At 48.7% G+C, this 19,520-nt stretch overlaps 9 protein-coding genes across 9 annotated transcripts; 6 read left to right on the top strand and 3 right to left on the bottom strand.

The window, feature by feature from the left end:
* Positions 1–656: 656 nt before the first annotated feature.
* On the top strand, positions 657–2,676 carry UREG_01134 (uncharacterized protein; the record flags this gene model as incomplete). The annotated part of the gene is made up of 3 exons (XM_002541572.1): positions 657–1,115; positions 1,181–2,455; positions 2,515–2,676. The coding sequence occupies 3 exons, from the start codon at positions 657–659 to the stop codon at positions 2,674–2,676; spliced, it is 1,896 nt and encodes a 631-aa protein (XP_002541618.1).
* Positions 2,677–4,037: 1,361 nt separating this feature from the next.
* On the top strand, positions 4,038–5,150 carry UREG_01133 (3-methyl-2-oxobutanoate hydroxymethyltransferase; the record flags this gene model as incomplete). Its single annotated transcript, XM_002541571.1, has 2 exons — positions 4,038–4,469; positions 4,533–5,150. The coding sequence occupies 2 exons, from the start codon at positions 4,038–4,040 to the stop codon at positions 5,148–5,150; spliced, it is 1,050 nt and encodes a 349-aa protein (XP_002541617.1).
* A 458-nt stretch (positions 5,151–5,608) lies between these two features.
* UREG_01132 (uncharacterized protein) lies at positions 5,609–6,511 on the bottom strand (the record flags this gene model as incomplete). Its single annotated transcript, XM_002541570.1, has 3 exons — positions 5,609–5,668; positions 5,743–5,855; positions 6,223–6,511. The coding sequence occupies 3 exons, from the start codon at positions 6,509–6,511 to the stop codon at positions 5,609–5,611; spliced, it is 462 nt and encodes a 153-aa protein (XP_002541616.1).
* Positions 6,512–6,879: 368 nt separating this feature from the next.
* UREG_01131 (uncharacterized protein) lies at positions 6,880–7,788 on the top strand (the record flags this gene model as incomplete). Its single annotated transcript, XM_002541569.1, has 1 exon — positions 6,880–7,788. One exon carries the CDS (start codon positions 6,880–6,882, stop codon positions 7,786–7,788), a length of 909 nt encoding a protein of 302 aa, XP_002541615.1.
* A 2,659-nt stretch (positions 7,789–10,447) lies between these two features.
* On the top strand, positions 10,448–11,456 carry UREG_01130 (ubiquitin-conjugating enzyme E2-23 kDa; the record flags this gene model as incomplete). Its single annotated transcript, XM_002541568.1, has 6 exons — positions 10,448–10,452; positions 10,629–10,691; positions 10,819–10,856; positions 10,908–11,022; positions 11,077–11,258; positions 11,320–11,456. 6 exons carry the CDS (start codon positions 10,448–10,450, stop codon positions 11,454–11,456), a joined length of 540 nt encoding a protein of 179 aa, XP_002541614.1.
* A 949-nt stretch (positions 11,457–12,405) lies between these two features.
* On the bottom strand, positions 12,406–13,161 carry UREG_01129 (uncharacterized protein; the record flags this gene model as incomplete). Its single annotated transcript, XM_002541567.1, has 3 exons — positions 12,406–12,814; positions 12,887–13,032; positions 13,111–13,161. The coding sequence occupies 3 exons, from the start codon at positions 13,159–13,161 to the stop codon at positions 12,406–12,408; spliced, it is 606 nt and encodes a 201-aa protein (XP_002541613.1).
* A 738-nt stretch (positions 13,162–13,899) lies between these two features.
* Positions 13,900–14,702, top strand: UREG_01128 (uncharacterized protein; the record flags this gene model as incomplete). The annotated part of the gene is made up of 2 exons (XM_002541566.1): positions 13,900–14,310; positions 14,364–14,702. 2 exons carry the CDS (start codon positions 13,900–13,902, stop codon positions 14,700–14,702), a joined length of 750 nt encoding a protein of 249 aa, XP_002541612.1.
* A 590-nt stretch (positions 14,703–15,292) lies between these two features.
* Positions 15,293–15,873, bottom strand: UREG_01127 (uncharacterized protein; the record flags this gene model as incomplete). Its single annotated transcript, XM_002541565.1, has 2 exons — positions 15,293–15,786; positions 15,861–15,873. 2 exons carry the CDS (start codon positions 15,871–15,873, stop codon positions 15,293–15,295), a joined length of 507 nt encoding a protein of 168 aa, XP_002541611.1.
* Positions 15,874–18,169: 2,296 nt separating this feature from the next.
* UREG_01126 (uncharacterized protein) lies at positions 18,170–19,186 on the top strand (the record flags this gene model as incomplete). Its single annotated transcript, XM_002541564.1, has 1 exon — positions 18,170–19,186. One exon carries the CDS (start codon positions 18,170–18,172, stop codon positions 19,184–19,186), a length of 1,017 nt encoding a protein of 338 aa, XP_002541610.1.
* Positions 19,187–19,520: the final 334 nt, after the last annotated feature.

Here is a 19,520-nt window from a genome sequence, read left to right as displayed (position 1 = left end):
ACCCCCAGGGTTTACGGAAACATTCATTTGGATTGTAGCGTATCTTGTAAGATAGGTTGGGCGCTGCTGGACGACGTCTTGTTTTGCTTCTAGTATAGCCAATCAATTGCTTATCATTGTACCTCCTGACCGCTTGCAGGCATAGTCGGGTTTATTCGCAATACCAACGGCTAGACTATGGAGAAGTAGTCTGCAGATTCCCTCAAAGCTGTCTCGAGCACCTTAACGACATGATGTCACCGAGTGGCTTGACTACCGGAACAAAGTAAGTCCGCGAGATCTCAAATAGGGTTAGGGCTCACGCGGTCATGCGCGACGCCAAGACGAGGGCGTTGTTGGTTGGTGGTTGGCAGACGCGGGTGTTTGGAGGCAAAACATGGTTCTCGCATCCCAAACATCAAGCCGTGCCTGTTGCGAGGGACGGTCAAGGAGACCATTGTCGGCCCCTGAAGACAATTAACAAAAGGCAGGTCAATTGTCAACTATCTCCAACTAATCCAACTCCTCAATCGCGTCGTGCTGCTCGACTCATGAGTTAGACTTTGTTTGAGGCCGCGAGGTACACTCAGCCAACGTTCTCCCGCTTTGGGATATCGTTATAATATACAGAGTACATGGCAGCTGTGTTAGTACCCTCCCCTCGAACCTCGATTGCAATGTCGAACCGAAGGGCACCTCTGGCCAACGTTCCCAATGCCGTCAATTCCCCTCATCGAGGGGGCCTCCTAGCCACGAAGCGACCACGTCCACTCAACTCACAAGCCGACGGAAGCGTTGCCCACCCCCCTCTCAAGAAACAAATCCTGTATCGAGGCGATGGTGGTGCCAGGTCGCCGCCTCGGAAGCTGGCTTGTCAGACCACCGATAGCAAGCTGTTCACGCGTAAAAATAATGCTCAGCCGACCGCGTTTGAACGGAAATTAGCAGCCGCGAGGGAAAAGCAGAACGTCCAGGTTATGTCAAAACCTAAGAAGAATACTGCTGAAACTGCAGAAAGCATACGACAATGGCAAAGGCATTATCAAAAAGCTTTCCCTAGCTTTGTTTTCTACTTCGATTCCGTCCAGGACGATATTAGACAAAGATGGGGAAGGCAAGTATGTGCGCTTGGAGCGGTAAGTAATGATAATCTTTTCTTGTACGGAGTTTATTGCTTTATTCTAATGGAGAATACCGGCAGAGCGACGAGGTTTTCTTCTCCAAAGATGTAACTCATGTTGTCACCACCCGTCCAATTCCCCCCGAGCTACAATCTCAATCCTTCGAAACAACTACGGCAACTGAGGAGCATAAAGGGTGTGGGGAGACCAACACTGTCAACCCTTCTCTCTTGGATAACAGTACAGAGACTACCCAATCACGTCGACCGCGACAACCATACGACAAAAGACCATTGGATGGAGGGTTAGATATCTTACATCGGGCACGTCAACTGAACATCAAGATATGGAGCTTAGATAAACTGGAACGCTTCATTATCGCAATTCTTGACCGCGATCTCCCACAACATGGCCATTTTCTCCGTAATAATGTGGCAGCAGTGAACAGAAGCAAAGCAGAGCCGGATCTTTCTACCGTTTTGCGCAACGAGAAGCTCAACGGGCCTTCTGATCGCAGCTCGTTGTTGGGAGCGAGAGACCTCGTTCCTTTCAAGGGTCCGTATATATACGTCTACGACTATCATGGACAGACTCGACCGGTTCTAGTTCGGGATTACCCTAAGGTTGCAAGGAAGCAAGATGGCGTTTGGCCACAGTTTCGCAGTGCATCTTTGGGGAAATGCCCCTTTCTCGAAGATAGCAAGGAGACTGTGCAAGCCAAAAAGATCCAACAAGAAAAGCAACTAAAGCTCGCAGTCAAAGGAAAACCAGTTCTGACTACGACCGTCAAAGAGATGGCACCCCCTCCTTCCTTTGAAAAGCCAGCCCTGAAACCTTCCCAAATCGACCATCGTCGAAAAGTGACCGAAAATGTCGAGAGTGCGCGGCCTGCGGTTGGTCAAGCCGGACTACCCCTTATAAAGTTCAAAGCTGGCACTGGGCCTGTTCCGTCGCTTGGAGCGTGCTCCCTTGGCGAAATAGCCGCGTCGGGAATTCAGCCATCCAATATCACATCCGCAATTAGATCTCAGATGATATCTTCAACGGCCCCTGTGTCAGGTGCCAAGGCGGGGACGAGCAGAGAAATTCATGAGTTAAAGCGAAAAGTATTAGAGAAAAATAACGGAATTCTGCTAAACCAGAATCCTTCAAACTCAACTACTGCAGTTGGGACTAGGGTTCCGACCACACGAGCTTCCAAAGCTAAGGCCTTGGAGAACCTTGGAATGATACCAGAGGATAGGAAAGTCCAATCTATATCGAAGGCCAATGTTAGACAGACCACCGCCCCTAAAAGGGACCCAAAACCGGGATATTGCGAAAACTGTCGAGAGAAATTTGACGAATTCGATGAGGTAAGGCCCCGATACCCATTGCCCATCCTGGAAGTCGTGAGCTAATATAACATCTGTAGCATATCAAGTCTCGTCAGCATAGAAGATTCGCCGCAAACCCTTCCAATTGGTCGGAGCTAGACAGGGTTCTTGGAGCGCTTCAGCGGGACAAAATACCTGCGCGAATTGACCCGGAATCCAACTGGGATATCGATGATCCTAGACATTATGGTTACTACTAGGTTGCACTAGGATTCTTGTTCAGCGAAATCTTCAGCCCCATCCAATATGTTTGTTATCCAGGGAACCTGCTTCTACCAGTATCACTTACTGGGCTTTGATTGTAGCCTTCAGCTTGATATAAAGATCTGAGAAAATCCAAAGGGTTTGAAAGTATTTCGCTAATGTGTTAAATCTGCGCTCATACTTGGGGTTTCGCCCGATCCGTTTTCTTCATTCACATTCCCAAGTCTTATTCCCTTGGCCAGCATGATTACTCCAGTCTATACATAGTGGCGCTCTTCCTTATACCCCGATTCGTACCTTGCAACTGCATCAAAGAAACTACTTTGTTCACAGGTATGATCTCTAGTGTAGCCAGCTAGCCCTTTGACATGATTATATTTTTCCCAAGACTGTTTTTACTGGACTACCCACATGCGTCACATCAACCCAGAGGTTTTAGACCCACAATACATAGAGAAATGTGCCGTAGAAGAATCAGAGAGAATCTGACATTTTGGAATTATTCTTCCAATATCTAATATTCCTCGTTTTCCATCCCATATGTTCTTTACTCTGGTCTGGAACCAGAGATAACAATACAAACTGCATCATACAGCACACAGCAGCCCAGGTGTGTAAGGGTTTTTTTTTGAAAGGCATTTCCAATGTGCTCATGAAACTGATGTTGTCACCATCATTCCCCTATCGTTTTGACTGTTTCTATCACTTTTTCATTGTATTCCTTTGCCTTGCCTAAGGGTGTTGAGCAGTTGTTCTTCTTCTTGGCTTCTGTTATATCTTGCCCTGACCCTTCGCATGTGCAACGTTACAAAGATAAAGATTCTCAACTTGCAGCGGTTCGTAGGATGTGGACGTATTGACTACGGAGAAGGGTTAAATAAGTACCTGGAAGGGGTAGAGACACTTCGCCTATCAGTAGGGGACATGTGCACTGACTGTCGAATCTGGCGGTTGATAGAATGTGGCTCAAGAGAGCAGCTCCCGTATCATCAAATGTATGTCTTGCCTGAGGACGATAGCTGGCAGCAGTGATAGGCAAAGATGTTGAAGCCGGATAGTTGGTGGTCGACCGACCGATACCCGGATTCGGCCTAGTTAGCCTCGGCCAACGTCAAGCTTCGGCGCTTTTTTTTGTTGACCAAAATATTCTCTTCTCTACGCTGCATATACCAGCACGTCGTTCGAACCCTTTCGACCAGCAACAAAAAAACCCGCTATATAACCCTGAGGCTGTGGTCGAAATGGGCTCTCTTTCTTCATCCTCTCCACCTTGGAGTCATCACCAACCCATCCCCCAAACGCTGCTCCCGCCGAGTCCTGCCCTCGCACTGTCGATACCCACTTGAAGCCCTTCAATATGGCTTTCCGCTCTCCTTTCTGCGCTATGCGCTCGGGTCGCTCACTAATCCCTATTGCCCGGCATTGGACTACACCCTCGTCACCGTCGCTAGCGTTTGCAGCAGCTGTCCTGCCCTCCACCGTTCCTCAAGCAGACCAGAGGCGTCATAGTTCTCATTCTCCAATGGGGGCAACCCCTATTAACCCCCGGAAGAAGGTCACCGTCAAGACCCTACAGTCGCTTCACAAGAAGAATGAGCCAATTACCATGCTGACTGCCCATGATTTCCCGAGTGCCCATGTGGCTGAGGCGGCGGGCATGGAGATGGTGCTTGTTGGCGATAGCCTGGCTATGGTTGCGTTGGGAATGGCGGATACTAGCGAGGTGTCATTGGAGGAGATGATATTGCATTGCAAGAGTGTGTCAAGGGCAGTCACAACAGGGTTTACTGTATGCCATTCACCCCTGCAGCATTCTACTTTTCCCAGGTTTCTGACTTGGGTGCAACTTTAGGTCGGTGATATGCCGATGGGATCGTATGAAGTCTCGCCTGAACAGGCTCTCCAAACTGCCATTCGCCTTGTTAAGGAAGGTAGAGTACAATCCGTGAAGCTTGAAGGCGGATCAGAAATGGCACCAACGATAAAGCGGATTACTCAAGCCGGCATCCCCGTCGTTGCCCACATTGGCCTCACCCCACAACGTCAGAATGCTCTAGGCGGCTTTCGTGTTCAGGGCAAATCTACAGCAGAGGCCATTAAATTCTTCCACGATGCCCTGGCTGTCCAAGAAGCTGGGGCATTCATGGTGGTGCTGGAAGCCGTTCCTGCTGAGATCGCGAGTATTGTCACGAAGAAGTTGAAGATACCCACTATCGGAATCGGTGCAGGGAATGGCTGTTCAGGCCAAGTGCTTGTCCAGGTAGATATGGCTGGAAATTTTCCCCCAGGAAGATTCCTGCCGAAATTTGTGAAAAAATACGGTGACGTGTGGGGCGAGAGCTTGAGGGCGATTGAGCAGTATAAGAATGAAGTCAAGAGTCGAGAATACCCGGCAAAGGAGTATACATATCCTGCGCCAAAGGAGGACGTGGAAGAGTTTCAGAAGTTTGTTGATGAGACGACTGGATGAATTTATGGCCTCGATTCTGCACATACTACATATCGACATATATCGATACTACATACCCCCTGTCAATACTTGTTTGGTAATTTCTTCATCGTTGCTGATACCGGTTAGATATTTTGTATACACCGATACTTGCTTGGATTTCCTGCCTCAATGTGTGTATATACACCTATCACCAAATAAGCCAACATCCTTCCTTGATCCATCAGCCATATCTTTCTTTGCTATAATTCTTTTTGAGTAGACCTTGCCACACAAGAAATGTCGCCCTTAATCAAGGTAGGAAACCCCGTCTCCAATCTCCGTGTTTTACTTCCAAGGAGCTCAAAATGTTTCCTATTGTTTGGCTTTCGGCCACTAGGAGACTTCTGGGAATGGGCGCCTTCGGGACGCCGATAACAACTACGATGGACGGGCCGTTTGACGGATTGCATATAATTCGTACCATCCAACGCGGGCCATCAACCGAACGCCGGGGTCATGGAATATGACACAATCAACTGATCGTCCGTTTTGAAGCACTGCTCCCCATCATCAGTTTATCCCGTGCGTTAATGCCTACCCCATGAAGGCTCCAGCCCAAAGTGCAACTCACCCTCCAGAGGCCACCCACGCTCTCGTCCAACCCTGGTGCAAAGACGCTGTTCACATAGCAAAACACCGAATCCGACTCCCTACAATCCAGCTTCTTGCGGAGGAATCGAACCACTGTTTCGAACTTTTGAGAGGCGCTGATTTTGAACACTTTGTTTCTCAAGATGGGGAGCTGAGGGTAATGGGTGAAAGCGGGACGGTTACTATGAAAGGGGGCGGTGAGTGAGTGAAATTCTCTTATGTTGACATGTTCTTCTGGGCGATTTGGGATTGGGATGTCCAACAAAGCGAAGGGTTGATGCAAGCTCATCTATATGAAATGGCCGAGAGTATTTGGAAGTAGATAGAGCCGTATACTTTGACAAGGGTGGCCCAATGCAAACAGTAATTTCAACGAAAATAAACGAATATCGGGTATCCATGAAGGAGAGCAATAGTAATAGTAATAATGACATATTGACTCCCGTCCTAAACTACATACCTTTTCCGGCATCGATTGCCTCCACATCTGTCAATGCCCGATGTGCATCTTTGGGCAAACCGGTCAGAATCACAGACGCAGTCATGGTCAGCGGCAGCTCCGCGCCATGGTCCTCATCTGGAATTGGCGCTGTGGCTACGGGGGACTCTGGAGCATTGTTGATATTCCTGCTTGCTCCGAACTGAGTATGGCTTGCTTGTCTGCTCAAGAGTCCAAGGCCCCGCGAGGAAGACCGTGGGGAAGAAGGTTTCGACGAATCTGGGGAGGGGGTAGGCGGTGCTGAGGGCATGACTGCTGCAAATAAAAAACCAAAGTATTTGAATTGCTAGTCCATTGGATTTGTTAAAATTGCTTTGAATATATTTCAGTAGTTTTGCTGATATGTATCTAGTTACCTGGTGAATTTGGTTTGGGGTTGCCCGTGACTTTGCCGGTCGTCACTCTCCATCCAACCTTCACACTTTGAAGGCTAACCAACTAACTAGACATCCAGCAAACCCACCTTTGAATTCATCATGTCCACTAGAACTAGCTTTAGTAGTTACCGAGGGGCTACTATAAGAATGTTCGTATTGCATTTCCTGGCTCTTCGCACTTTTGAAGAGCTTCACTTCATTTCCTAGAAATCTCTCCTATTTGACTCAATCCCGTTGAAAAATGGCCATCCAAAACGTCACAATCGTCGGAGCAGACGGCAAGCTCGGCCCATACGTCCTCAAGGCCCTGGTATCCTCAGGAAAATTCAATATCACCGTCCTGAAGCGCAGATCTTCTACTTCCAAGTCCAACTACCCGTCCCCGGTTCAAACGACGCATGTGTCGGATGACTTCCCCATCGACGAGCTTGTCAGAACACTCAAGGGCCAGGATGCAGTCATAGTCACTGTCAAAGGCAGCTTGGCTGATCTACAGAAGCGTATTGCTGGTGCCGCTGCCCAGGCTGGCGTCCAGCAATTTATCCCCGCGGATTTTGGTAGCTGTGATTCCCAAGAAAAGTTGGTGTGTGAGCTTGTTCCGCTTTTCCAGAGGAAGGCAGACGTCCGGGAATATCTGCAGCATCTGGCCTCTTGCCACGCGCACTTTTCCTGGACTTCTCTAGTCTGCGGACATTTCTTTGATGCCGAGGACTTGGGCTTTCTGCATCTTGACCCTAACACGCGGAAGGCGGATATTCTGGATGACGGAGAGACCCGTTGCTCTGCAAGTACGCTGGACCAGGTTGGCACCGCTGTTGTGAAAATTCTGGAGAAGTCGGGAGCGGAAGAAATCAAGAACAAAGTTATCTACATTCAAAGCTTTTGCGCATCACAGATGCAAATCGTGGAAGCATTTGAGCGGGCAACCGGCCAGCCTTGGAAAATAAACCGCATCGATTCTGGAGACTTTATACAGCAGGAAAAAGCCAAAGCCGACGCCAGCGGAGATGTAGGCTCAGAGGCACTGGTCTGGGTTCTAGGCACATTGTACGCAAATTGGGAAAAGAAGGATGGGTTTGCAAACAAGTTTCTTGGGTTGAATGAAGAAGACTTGGACAAGGTCATTGCTGGGTTTATGCCTTCAGTTTGATGGTGTATTTATTTGTGAAGACGAAGGCCCTGCTATTGTGATTGTGCACAAAATGGATGTTCCTTGCAATCATGGCCTGCATGTTCCGTTGACCCTTGTGTGAAGCATGATAGCAGTTTCTGGGTGGAGGGCCGCAAAAGTGCTGCCCCCTGAAGTGACTGATATTTGGCAACCAAACCAAGATGCGGCTTGTGTCTAAATAAAATGAGATAAGCCTCTACCTCTCTATTTGCTCCCGCCCTATTTGGGAACTCATGGTCAGGTGTGCGGCTGGTGAAATGGGCGGCTTGTACTTTGTTCTCTGGACGGCTCCCCCGACGACAACGACAAACTTCCCAACATTTTCCTCTTCCCCTCCAGTACTGACATCCCATTCCATTGTTTCACAAGGGTTGGCATAGCTCTACAAATCACATCACAACTCAAGCTGTCTAACTCTTCTGAGGACCATGGCTTTCTTAAGCAAGTTGCTCTGCTGCGGCGGTGAAGCTGTACTTCAACCCCTTGACTTGTCACTTGAGCCATCACTAACAGTCCGATAAGCAGGAAGAAGGGGAGGAAAACCAAGGCCCCTCGGGATGCCGTCGGATTTGGAACAAGTTGAAGTCTTGCTTTGCACCCAAGGAGGGTGAGCAGACAGCCAGAAACGTTTGTGGCCCCTTGTCCCCTTCAGATCTTTAGCCAGGACAGAGAGAGAATCTAACAATCATCACTTTGAATCTGCCGGAGAAGAATCCCTATCCTTCTCAAGCCCCTAATCCTGGGTCTGAGGCGGCGACGCTGAGGCCTTCCTCGCTTTCTCCGGCTTCAACACGTCCTTCGTCACGGGATGGCCATCAAGACCTGATGACGGTGCCGCACAGGGCTACTTCTGTTATGGGGGTGACCATGGAAGATTTCATGGCGTATCAGAACTGGGTGGTATGAAGCACACTCTTGTCAGTTCCTGTGTGGTGCCAGAATGGAAGAGCTAATAGATGCTGTCTTTGAAAAGGAGCGTGGATGCTGAACAGCAATTGCTCTAGGCAACAGACGCTTTTTCGCAGAAGCTAGGTTGCGGAACGAGAATCGTGCGGTCAGAACTTTGAAGAGCTGTGTGCGTTCGACAATTGCAGATATAGCGCGGGTAATATGTTTGGGGGGAGGAATTTTAACTGCCTGTAAATGACGATATCAACGAGGCGGCTGGCGTGAGGTCAACGGGCTCATCTATCCAGTGTGCTACCTATAATCCGCAGTTATGCAATCACCTGACGTTGTATCTATGGTTGCGCTCTCAATTATTCAATTGTTATGGAGACATGGTTTGAATGGCGAGTGGAAAGTAACCTTGGTGACTGCTCTGGCTGTCTATCCGTAGAGGCAACCGCAATTCCTGACTCCACGCAGTGATTCACGGCCCTGGTATCCTCACCAATGCTTGCTAGTTTAAACAAATTCGAGATTTCAGGGAGAATTTCGCCTTTTCGCATTTAAAAGTTGAAAGGCCAGGCCGCTTCCCATTCCTCTAGCTGCTTCTCGTTTTTGGGATACTTGGACATATAAAGTCTCCCTCGTCGATTGCAGATTTCACTTAGCCTCCTCACACTCCTCATGAGAAACCGTTCTATCAATTTTGTTGCCTTTGATGGACATGTTTGAGGGTCGTAGAGCCCCATTGGGGACTTGGGCAAGTGAGGAAGTTGGGCAATACATGCCATCTCCCTTTTGCCGGTAGCCATTCCATAATCCTGTGTGGTATTGCCTATACAAAGAGAATTGTGTTAGATATATGTCTAACCGATTGTGACAGCATATCTTACAAAGGCCTCTGTCAACTACACCCATCCTTCCATCGAAAGCTTCTCTAGTTGAACTCCCCCAGCGTTTGGATTCGGCACTTTGCCAATGACTTGGATCCCATCATCCATTGTAGGTAGCAAGGCTTTGTTATACAAGCAATCCACTGGCTTTTCAGCCTTGATGCAATGTCGCACTCCAGGGCCAGCAACCTGACCAGCATCAGCACTAAATTTCACATATCGTTGCAGTAGTTTGTTCTTTTCATTCAGAATCACGGATCATGTGGCAGTTCCCAAGCTTGACTAGTCTGCCGTAGGTTGCGCCATCTGATAAGTTAAGCCGATTTTTAGTTTGCTGCATGGAGGCCAAACCCAACGTCATCCGCTTCTCGGTGGTTCTCGTGTCTGCCACCTCCTGCAACTCTCTCTCGGTCTCTCTTCTTTCTCAACTTCACTTCCTCAACTACCGCGCACCCTCGTCTTATTTTTATGCTCCCCGCTGTCGATTATCCTTTACGTTTGCCGTTCTTTTTGAGCCGAGTCTGGGCTCCCAAGCGACATAACCGACTCCCTGCGCCCTCACCTACCCCGCCGGGTTGATTCGAAAGAACAACGTCCCACTTGCTTCCCGACAAACGCTCGTTCAGATCGGCTGCTACTTGGCTGCAAGACGGCAACTCATCCAAGAGCCTTTCCTTACAGCCAGAACTGAATCAAGGAGAGCTGTTTTGTTTATTCGAACCTTGACAAGATGAGTAGTCCAAAGAGAAGAATTGAGACAGACGTAAAGCCCTCCTTTAATTCAACAATGCATCTCCTGCCTGAACTCGTCCGCTGACTGTTTTCCCCGCTTCCCTGGGATCGCCCATTTGCAGGTCATGAAGTAAGGCGATTTAGCTTGCTTTCTGGCGTGGACAATGTGCTGATCTGGAATATAGGATGTACGATATGCCCTCGTCCATTCTTTTCATGCGTAACGATACGGGAATCTTGCAGTGCTACCCTTTCGGGCGAGATTTACTCATGCCCCTGGAATGCTAATTCATTTTGCTATCCTAGGTTGATGAGTGATTACGAGGTGACCCTTGTCAATGACAATAGTGAGTCTTGGGCGCCGGAATGGTGTGATGAACGAATTGCTGATGGCCCTTTCTCAACCTAGTGTATGCCGAAAACCTTTTTTCTTTTTTCTTTTTAATTTGGACAGACAGTCGAGCTCCAATAGACGCTGATAAACGTGCTCCTACAGGCAAGAGTTCTATGTTCGCTTCAAGGGACCAGAAGAAAGTGCGTTGCCCCGTTAAAATTGGGTTGGTGCTTTTGATTAATAGTGCATAGCACCGTTCGCTGGTGGACTTTGGAAAGTTCATGTCGAGCTCCCGGACCAATACCCTTACAAGAGCCCGAGCATTGGTTTCGTGAACCGAATTTATCACCCAAATATCGACGAGCTGTAAGCTGGACGGGCTAACGGTTAAAGAAGACGTTTTAGCTAATCATGGAGTAGTTCGGGGTCTGTATGTCTTGATGTCATAAATCAAACATGGTCACCTATGTACGACATGATCAACATTTTCGAAGTTTTTCTTCCGCAGCTGTTGCGTTATCCGAACCCGTCAGACCCTCTAAATGGAGACGCGGCGGCCGTCTTGTTGCGAGATCCCCAAAAATATGAAGGCAAAGTCAGAGGTACGGCTTAACGGTTGAATTTCGACTTACCATATCCAGTCACTAACCCTACATCAAACAGAATATGTGACCAAGTACGCAAGCAAGGACGCCGCGGACGATGCTGGTGAAGATACAGGAGAAGAGGACGAAATGAGCTCGGTCGGCAGTTACGAGTCCGGTGGCGAAGAACCGGCCGGGGAGATGGACGACGTGTGACGAATCGTTTCACATTTCACTTAAAGTTATATCCCCAAGTGCATTGCTTTCTTTCTTTTGGAAACCGGAAGAGTTTCTTTTTTCAAAGGGGGTTTATTGGCGTTGGGCACCGGTCTCGCAGCATATACCAATGGAGTACCCACGTTATGGGAAAGAAGCTAGGACTGTTTCGCGAACACACGGCTATTTTGACCTGTCAAACTCTCACTTTTCTAGTGATTTTTCTATTAATGGTCCCCTTGAGCAGTGTTCTCTTTCTGGCCAACTTATGTTGAATTGACTTTGACTCTCCACTTTACAACTGTCTTTGCTACAGTTTAGTTACAGTATAGTGATTTATATATAGTAAAACGTGAAGAAGTCTTCATGTGTTTTACTGTTTGGTATTGTTAAAAGTTGCGACGAAAGGAAGTGTGTTATAAAGTGATTATTTTTGTTATTAGAGGTTATGTACCTCAAGTTGAGACTGGCGGCTACTTTCAAAAACCTGAAAGCGTGCATGCATATTTGAGCAAGGAAAGAGGTAGGCCCAAGGTAAAAAGCATCTCCATAAGAGCATAAGTTTTGAGGGCTCACAACAACAGCACTATTTGCCTGGCCCAAGACAGACCCCGACGTCCTTGTGAAAGGGGCCAGAAAACAATAATAAAGAAAACCCTTGGGCAACATTAAAAATATCCTCCTGAATCCTGGTATATTGTTTCCGAGAGTACCATGGCAATGCAACAAAGGTCTAAGAACAAAAAAAAAAAAAAAGGAAAGGAAATGGTCCAGGAGTATGGCTGGAGAGGACATAGTGAACGACCTGTAGTGTCTAGGTGGAGGTGGAGCTGCAATTGAGAACGCCTCGAGATGTTGGCTTAAGTAGGCTGTGCACTCGGTTTGCGAAATTCTATAATCGAATAGACCCATGATGAGCTGGTTTATAAACCTAAAGAGTTATGTGAATTCATTTCACAACCAGTGCACCAAAGAGACCTTCTTGCCCGTTTACATCGTCATTGGGCCCGATTATACCCGGCCTTTTCTTGCGTTCCCTCCGATTCGTCACGACGACTTCTCCCCAGTGCCTTGGAATGGTGGATAAATTCGTGATCTGCCCTGCATCGCGACACGGGACGTATTTCATGCCAGCGATTTCTCCGGGGATTGGGGATGGAGACCGGTCTTCGCGGTTGTGCCGGCTGGGCGATGTGACGGGCGACGAAGAATATTCGGGCTTGGGGGATATCGGGCTATGGACGGCATTGCGTTCGTTACTGGGTACGCGGGAGGAAGATGCCGTTGCATTAGGATTGGGGCTGCGGGTGGAAGCCATCAACGGTTGCGATTGTACAGTCCATATATCGATTACAGAGCTAGATAGAGTAATTATGATTAGCTTTGGCCGAGAAAATAGAAGCGGGAAGTGAGCAAGTGATATGACATACTCCGAGATGCGCTGACAGATCGCATCCAAGGCCTCCCGTTCGCGTTTCAGATCTTCTGGGTCAGGGCCATGACGCTGTGCCTGAACTGTACCGTAGCTATATCCAGGCTGATAGATTTCATCGTCTAGTAGACGCGCCGATTCAGACTAAGTTGCGCGATCAGGTTAGAATGCGACAGAAACTGGGCGCATGGAATGCGAAATAGAGGAAATAGAGTAACTCACGTCGTGACTATCCCGTCTCCCAAAGCCCAAGCATGATGCGCAGATGCCCATTGAAGCTTCGGTAAGTAGAAAATACTCGTCAATCAACCGAGCAGGCGGCTGAAGACAAGTAGAATGTTGATATGATTGCCAGGGTCAAAGGAATGATAGCTAAGGAACGCTGTAGATTCAAAGAACAAAATAGATCCAATCAGGCAGTGAGCCTGGATAATAACTCATGAGGATGCTAGGAAAATAAAGCATCTGCATGCTTTTACAGTCATGGGGAAGAGAAGTCGAGGGGCAACATGTCGAGGATGAAAGTGAGATGTGCGGAGGCTGGATATTTCTTCTCTTGAGGGGGAAGATGAACTGGCAGGGAAACCACCAATCACGGAACCAACCGCACCTCCAAACCCTTCTCCATCACTGGGACAATCAGCTTCCATGAAATCATCCATTTCACAGAGAGTAACACCAGCACTTTTCATGGGCCAGTAGCCTTAATTGTTGGACGACAACCAACTGATTTGTCGGCTTTCACCAGGTTCAAGATGCTTGATCTACCCAACACCAAACGGTATGATTCCCACCCTTGGAAACCAAGCCAGTCGACTCACGGAGAAGCCATGATTACACAGGGTCTGCCGTGAAGACCTCAGGACAACTTCCCTATCCCGTTCGCCATCTCCAGCCGCAAGCGAAGCAGCTACGCATGCCGCAAACGCTCTCCGGAGCGCTTATTCCTCTCTAGAAATCGTCACGGCACCCACTATATCTCCACCGAACGCATCTCTAGCGCTTGAGCGCATGAATGAAGAGGAGGAGGAGCAGGAATTTGAATTCAGGCTTTTTCGATCAACTGCGCCAGATGCACTGGGTGGTGAGAAGCAGGATGGACCCATTGATACCGGGGGTGGAATTGAGAAAGAAGAGACCAGAAATGTTCCAGCAGTACACAAGATAAGGGTCAAGCTCCGCTCACCGTCGCCTTCTCGCAGCGCAGAGGGGGGATTTACCGTCCCTTTCCGAGCATGGGACTACTACTTCTCCGACCCGGAACTGGTAATGCGAGTATTCAAAGAAAGGTTTGGGAAGAGCCCTTCGGGAGCATGTGAATTCATTTCAAAAGATCCAAAGAAACAAGAACGAAGGCAAAATTATCTTGAGGTCGCGGTCACTTCCGACCAAGTTCTTGCGGCTGCGAACTCTGGAGTTTGGGTGCGTTGTCAATTCTGTCATCGGCAGGAAATTGGAAGCTAATTCTTGTATAGCCAGGCTGCCATCTCCCCTGGCGCGTGATACACTTCGCCGCTCCCTTCTCAAAAACATCCAAAGTTCCATCCCAAACACCATTATCGACTACGGACCCATCACTCAAGCCTAAGAAGAAGAAACCCGGTAAAAAGAGACGGATCATGCTTCGCAACCGTGTCGCGGCAAAGGCTGCAGCAGAAGAAGCTGACAGAGAGAAACGGACGAGGCGCAATCGAGAAAAGAAGATCAAGCGAAGACAAAGAGAACGAGAGAAGAAGACCGCTTTGCAAACTGTTGAACACGGAACTGGCGTTGACTTAAGCGAAAGTATGAGCCTATCTGGGAACGATAAATGATCGAGCGTGTAAGAACCGCTACAGGAGAATAAAGTCTATACGTAGACTGGATAGGACGCGGTAATACGGTCGTTGCGGCGCCCAAACGCGCCCTGCCGGGTTGTTGTAAACGTACAGATTCCAATATGCTAACGGCATGCCATTAATTTGAACGACTAACTCAGCTAACAATAAACAAACGGGTATTACTGAAGAACGACGAGCTAGGCCTAGTAGAGAGCAATTATAGCCGGGAACTGCAGGAGATGCAATATACAAGTAAAACGATGCAAAGAATATAAAAACTAAACGAAAGGGTATCGGGAGAAAAGTTCACAATAAAGCCTTTGTAATTTCTCTCGAGAACATCACTGCGGCCGTTTCTGCTCGCACAGTCAACGAGTTCAGTCAACTAGAAGACGCACGGCTATAGAGTATTTGGTTACTTCGCAGCTTCGGTCTCCGCTGGCGCCTTGTCAGGGGTCGCTTCGGGCACGGCCGGCTTTTCTTCTTCTTTCGTAGGCGCGGCTGGTGCAGCTTCTGTAGTTGCAGGTGTTTCAGCTGGTTTGGTCTCGGGAGCCGGGGTAGGTTCTGTCGGTTTGGAGGGCGTTTCAGTCGGAGCTGGGGCTATAATCAGTTAACATCCCATGATTATCGGGTTGGGCTTCTCCGCGTAATCGGCGATCCGAGGCGCACATACCTTGGGTGGGTGGTTCCACCGGTGCCGGCTCTTTAGCCGTCGGCTCTTGTGGTGCTTCAGCTGTTGTTGGCTCGGTCGGAGGTTTTGAAGTGGCGGCAGGCTCGGTGGTCGGGGCCGGAGTAGTTGCTGGGGCTTGAGCAGGTTCTGGAGGAGGAGCGTCTCCTTCGGTGGCAGGGACTTTTTGCGGAGCGGTGGTAGGCTCGGGTGTCGGGGCTACGGGAGCGCTGGCTGGGGCCGGAGGAGGTGGAGAGGATTGGGTTGCCTCGACTGTAGGTGCAGTGGTTTCGGTCGGCTGGTTTTCAGCAGCAGGGACGGGCTGGGCATCTTGTTGATCGGAGTTCTTGTGCTTTCTACGCAAGAAGAATTTCTTAAAGCCCTTTTTCAGCTGATCGAGCGCATCGGGAGCTGATGCAAGATAGTTAGTGATCGTTGCAGTGTATCATATATGCAGGACAGTTGATAGCGCAGGGAGCACCTACGGACACCTGGCATGTTGAGCGAGCGGAAACGCGAAGAAAAGGGGTTGGCTCAAGGAAGTGTTATGTAGAGCTTCTTTGGAGTCCTGGAAGCTCGAATAATGACTGATACACAGCACAGGAGAGTATGGCAGAGCACTCGAGGACGGGAGAGCAACAGGGAGCGAGTGGTGAGAGACGACGAGCGAGCGAGCGACGAGGTTGGATGTTGGGACACGCAACTCCCCAAAAGGGAAATTGAGGCTGATGCATGCACGGACCACTTGGGTTTGTGGGGAAGACGCTAGTCCCAGCCTGGACATCACGTGAAAGGAGCCAGGCACTAGCCAAACCTTATTTTTACCGCCAAGAACAGCTGAGTAAGCAGCATTATAGTCTAGACCGCCAGATATGCAAATATCGTTCGACGTCCTTTTGGATATAAAATACATCTTGCTAAAGGCCCTGGAAGACGACCCAGAGAGGAAGTCTAATGTTTATCTTGCCACATTCCCCCCCAGCCCGTCAAACCACGACGGGAATTCCGAGTGTCTTGCCCCGCTCGAAGCTCAAGGCCTACCAGCAAAAAGGAATGAGTCTGTGGGCCCGATGTATGAACTTCTGTTGACAAATGTCAACTTCATGGACCCAGCGGATAATTTCAGGAATTATATCTTCTCTCCGAGAATTTGCTGCGGACAAATCCGTGGGGATTTTCCGCATCCCCTGTGAAATAGCATTCGACGCGCACAGAACTCCGACGAGAACACGTTCTGTCGGTACGCCACGCGGAAACTGGGCAGCGAGTACCTCCGTGGTTGCGTTGCTCACATCTCCCCGGACACACCAAGCTTTTTCAGTGTCGATGCTCTCCTTAGCCAGGAACATGAATAGTTTGAGGCAATAGTATTCTGTAAACACCTGATTGTTCATGATTAGTCGTAATGATCAGACCTAGATCATCATATCAAGGGTATGGGTCTCAGCCTATATGTTAGTTTCATGTCAGATGCTTCTCAAGAGCGTGGTATGTATTAATCATGACGGAGAGCAGGTTGGTGAGCTTTTATATTCACAGAAGTAAGAAGGCACCAATGGGCAAAGTTCAACATAGGTAGCTAGACAAGAAAGTAGGTGAATATTGCCTATGTCTCAGAACACTTGATGCAAAGTTCTAGCAAATCTGCCCTTCATCCGTTTCATGGAAAGAAAATTAGCAGGAAAACTACCCGGTTTCCGATGAACTAGGGTTAACTAGTTGACTAGTTCGCATTTGCTTCTGCTTGAAGTACCACAAACTGTGACCAAAACTGGGTTGAAAGTAACATGGCTGCTGCTATATGTCTGCACAAGCAGTTTGTTGAACCCAAGCCATTCTCTGAAGGAGTGATGTGGCTTGAGCAGGATAACTTCTCAAATGTTACAATAACCCGCCCGAGCTATCGGGCATATTCAGATCACTGAGAGTCCAAAAGCAAGGCTTCTGCTTCATCCACTGTGTTTTGGGGTCGACTTTGACCCGATTTGTGTGTTTATGAGGCAGCAAAATAATGCTGTACATTGCAGGCTGATAACTCACAATTACCTTGTTATCCCAGTTGGTTCCTTTTCCAAAGAAACGGAAGCCAGTGGCTCGCAACCTTCCTAGCCATTCTTTGGTGAACCATGCACAAAGAGCAACGCATGACGTGAAGCTGCAGCCCGAATTGTTCTCAGCTGGGTGTAACTACATCTGCCATCTGCTGTCGGCCACTCGCCGTTGCTTTTCGCCGTCTCCCGGGGTTCAGACTTCCCAGCATCCCTGTCGCTTCCCAGCCGTTGACGATCCAAACTGCCCGCATACCCATCCATACAGCGTCTGGAGCAACTGTTGATACCGGGTGCATCTGACCCCAAACCGCTGGTCACCATATTTGCTTCGTCACTCGCTCATAGATGGCTGGCTACTTACAGGGCGAGGCCGCTACGGATCAGGCAAAGTGGTAATCAACCAACTCTATAAGTTGGGAGGCCGGAATTAACCCCCAGCAGCCGAGGATTTTCGAAAGAGTTTCGGGGCCTGCACTAGCCAGTTCCGCGCACCTTTGGACGACAGTGTCAAGGAACTTGAATCCCTATCAGCGGCTGACAGCAGCCTGGGAGTCGGCATGAAGTTGAACCTGTGCTCCGATCTGATGCCGTGCCTTTAGCCCCCTCGTCTTTATAACTAATGAAACTTGAAGCCCCTCGATCGCCCTTCGTGTGATATCACGGCTTCTCACTTCCACCAAATTCTTCCTCTGGTTATCCAAACCTCTCATCAGAACTCCACCCCACCTTTTCCTTGGTCCAAGATGGCACCAAGCTCACCTCGCCGAATCCTCTTCGTGTCTCACCCGCGTTCCGCGTCGAATTTGCTCGTGCGCATGTTAGGCCTTGACGAACAGCCAAAAGTTGCACAACGCTGGCTGCATGGCTACTTCTACATTCAAATGTGGTTTCTGGCCGACAAGCTGGGCCTTCGAACCAAAAATGTCGATGACTGGACCGAGCATGAACGCTTTGAAATGCGCAAAGGCTATCAAGAATGCTTCAACAAAGTCGAAGAGCACCTTGCGGACGCAGAAAAGGAGGACAAGATCGTAGTCGACAAGGAGCATTCATATTACCTCTTGGAACCAGCTTCCCAGTTCAAATTCCATTTCGGCGCAGATAAGGTTTCCGAGCCTGAATGGATGCTGGATATCCCCGAGAAATACGGCCCGAATAAGACAAGGTCAGAAGGAAATATCACTTTGTTTTCGGATGAATACTTGGATAGCTGGAAACCCGTTATTTTAATCAGGCACCCTGCATTGATGTTTCCGTCCTATTACCGCGCTATGACGGATATTTTAAAAATGGAGTCAAGAGAAATTGATGAGGGGTTGAAAAAGGACCTGGATCTCATTCTTAGCCTTTACTGCTCACGCAACCTATACGACTGGTACGCGAAACGTCTGGGGAAAAGCGATCCAGAATCCTGGCCCATCCTCCTAGACGCCGATGACGTTATAGGCACCCCGGAAATCGTCCTCAAACTTTCCGACATCATGGGCCTGGACCGAGATAGCTTGCTATTCACCTGGGGCGAGGCGACCGTCGAGACAAACGGTTCGCTTTCTGATAGAGTAAAACGGATGACATCGACACTTTCTGCATCCACTGGTGTCATTCAGACCAAAATTGCGGGAGACCTGGATATCGACGTTGAGGCTAGAAAGTGGAGGGAAGAGTTTGGTGAGGAAGTGGGTATGCACATGGAGCGCTGGGTTAGAGCTGCGATGCCGGACTATGAATACTTGAGAGAACAGAGATTGAGGCCTAGCTAGGCACGATGGCTCTTGCTCGTTGGTTTGGCGGCACTAGAAGCCTGAATAAGTGCTAGAATCCACTGTTATTTGCTCTGTAATGTAAGTAGAATAATGCCACTCTTATGTAGTTAAGTAGTTAACTAGATAGTTTCTTGCCTGAATTATGGAACTGCTTTATGATGGAGTCTTTCGCACCAAAAGTCTACATACATATTTATATGGCCAAGGTGGGACGAGGAGATGAATCAAATCTGAAATGGACAATTGAGGGACACCAAAGTTACTAAGGATCATAGAATAGAGGCATGGTCTCGCTGGGAAATGTCATCTAAAGAAGAAGCAGCAGCATTGG

Source organism: Uncinocarpus reesii, genomic scaffold, assembly GCF_000003515.1.
Source record: "Uncinocarpus reesii 1704 scaffold_1 genomic scaffold, whole genome shotgun sequence".
NCBI classification, from domain to species: Eukaryota; Fungi; Ascomycota; class Eurotiomycetes; order Onygenales; family Onygenaceae; genus Uncinocarpus; species Uncinocarpus reesii.
The sequence above is the reverse complement of the archived record's forward strand: the minus strand, read 5'-3'. Positions and strand labels throughout refer to the sequence as shown.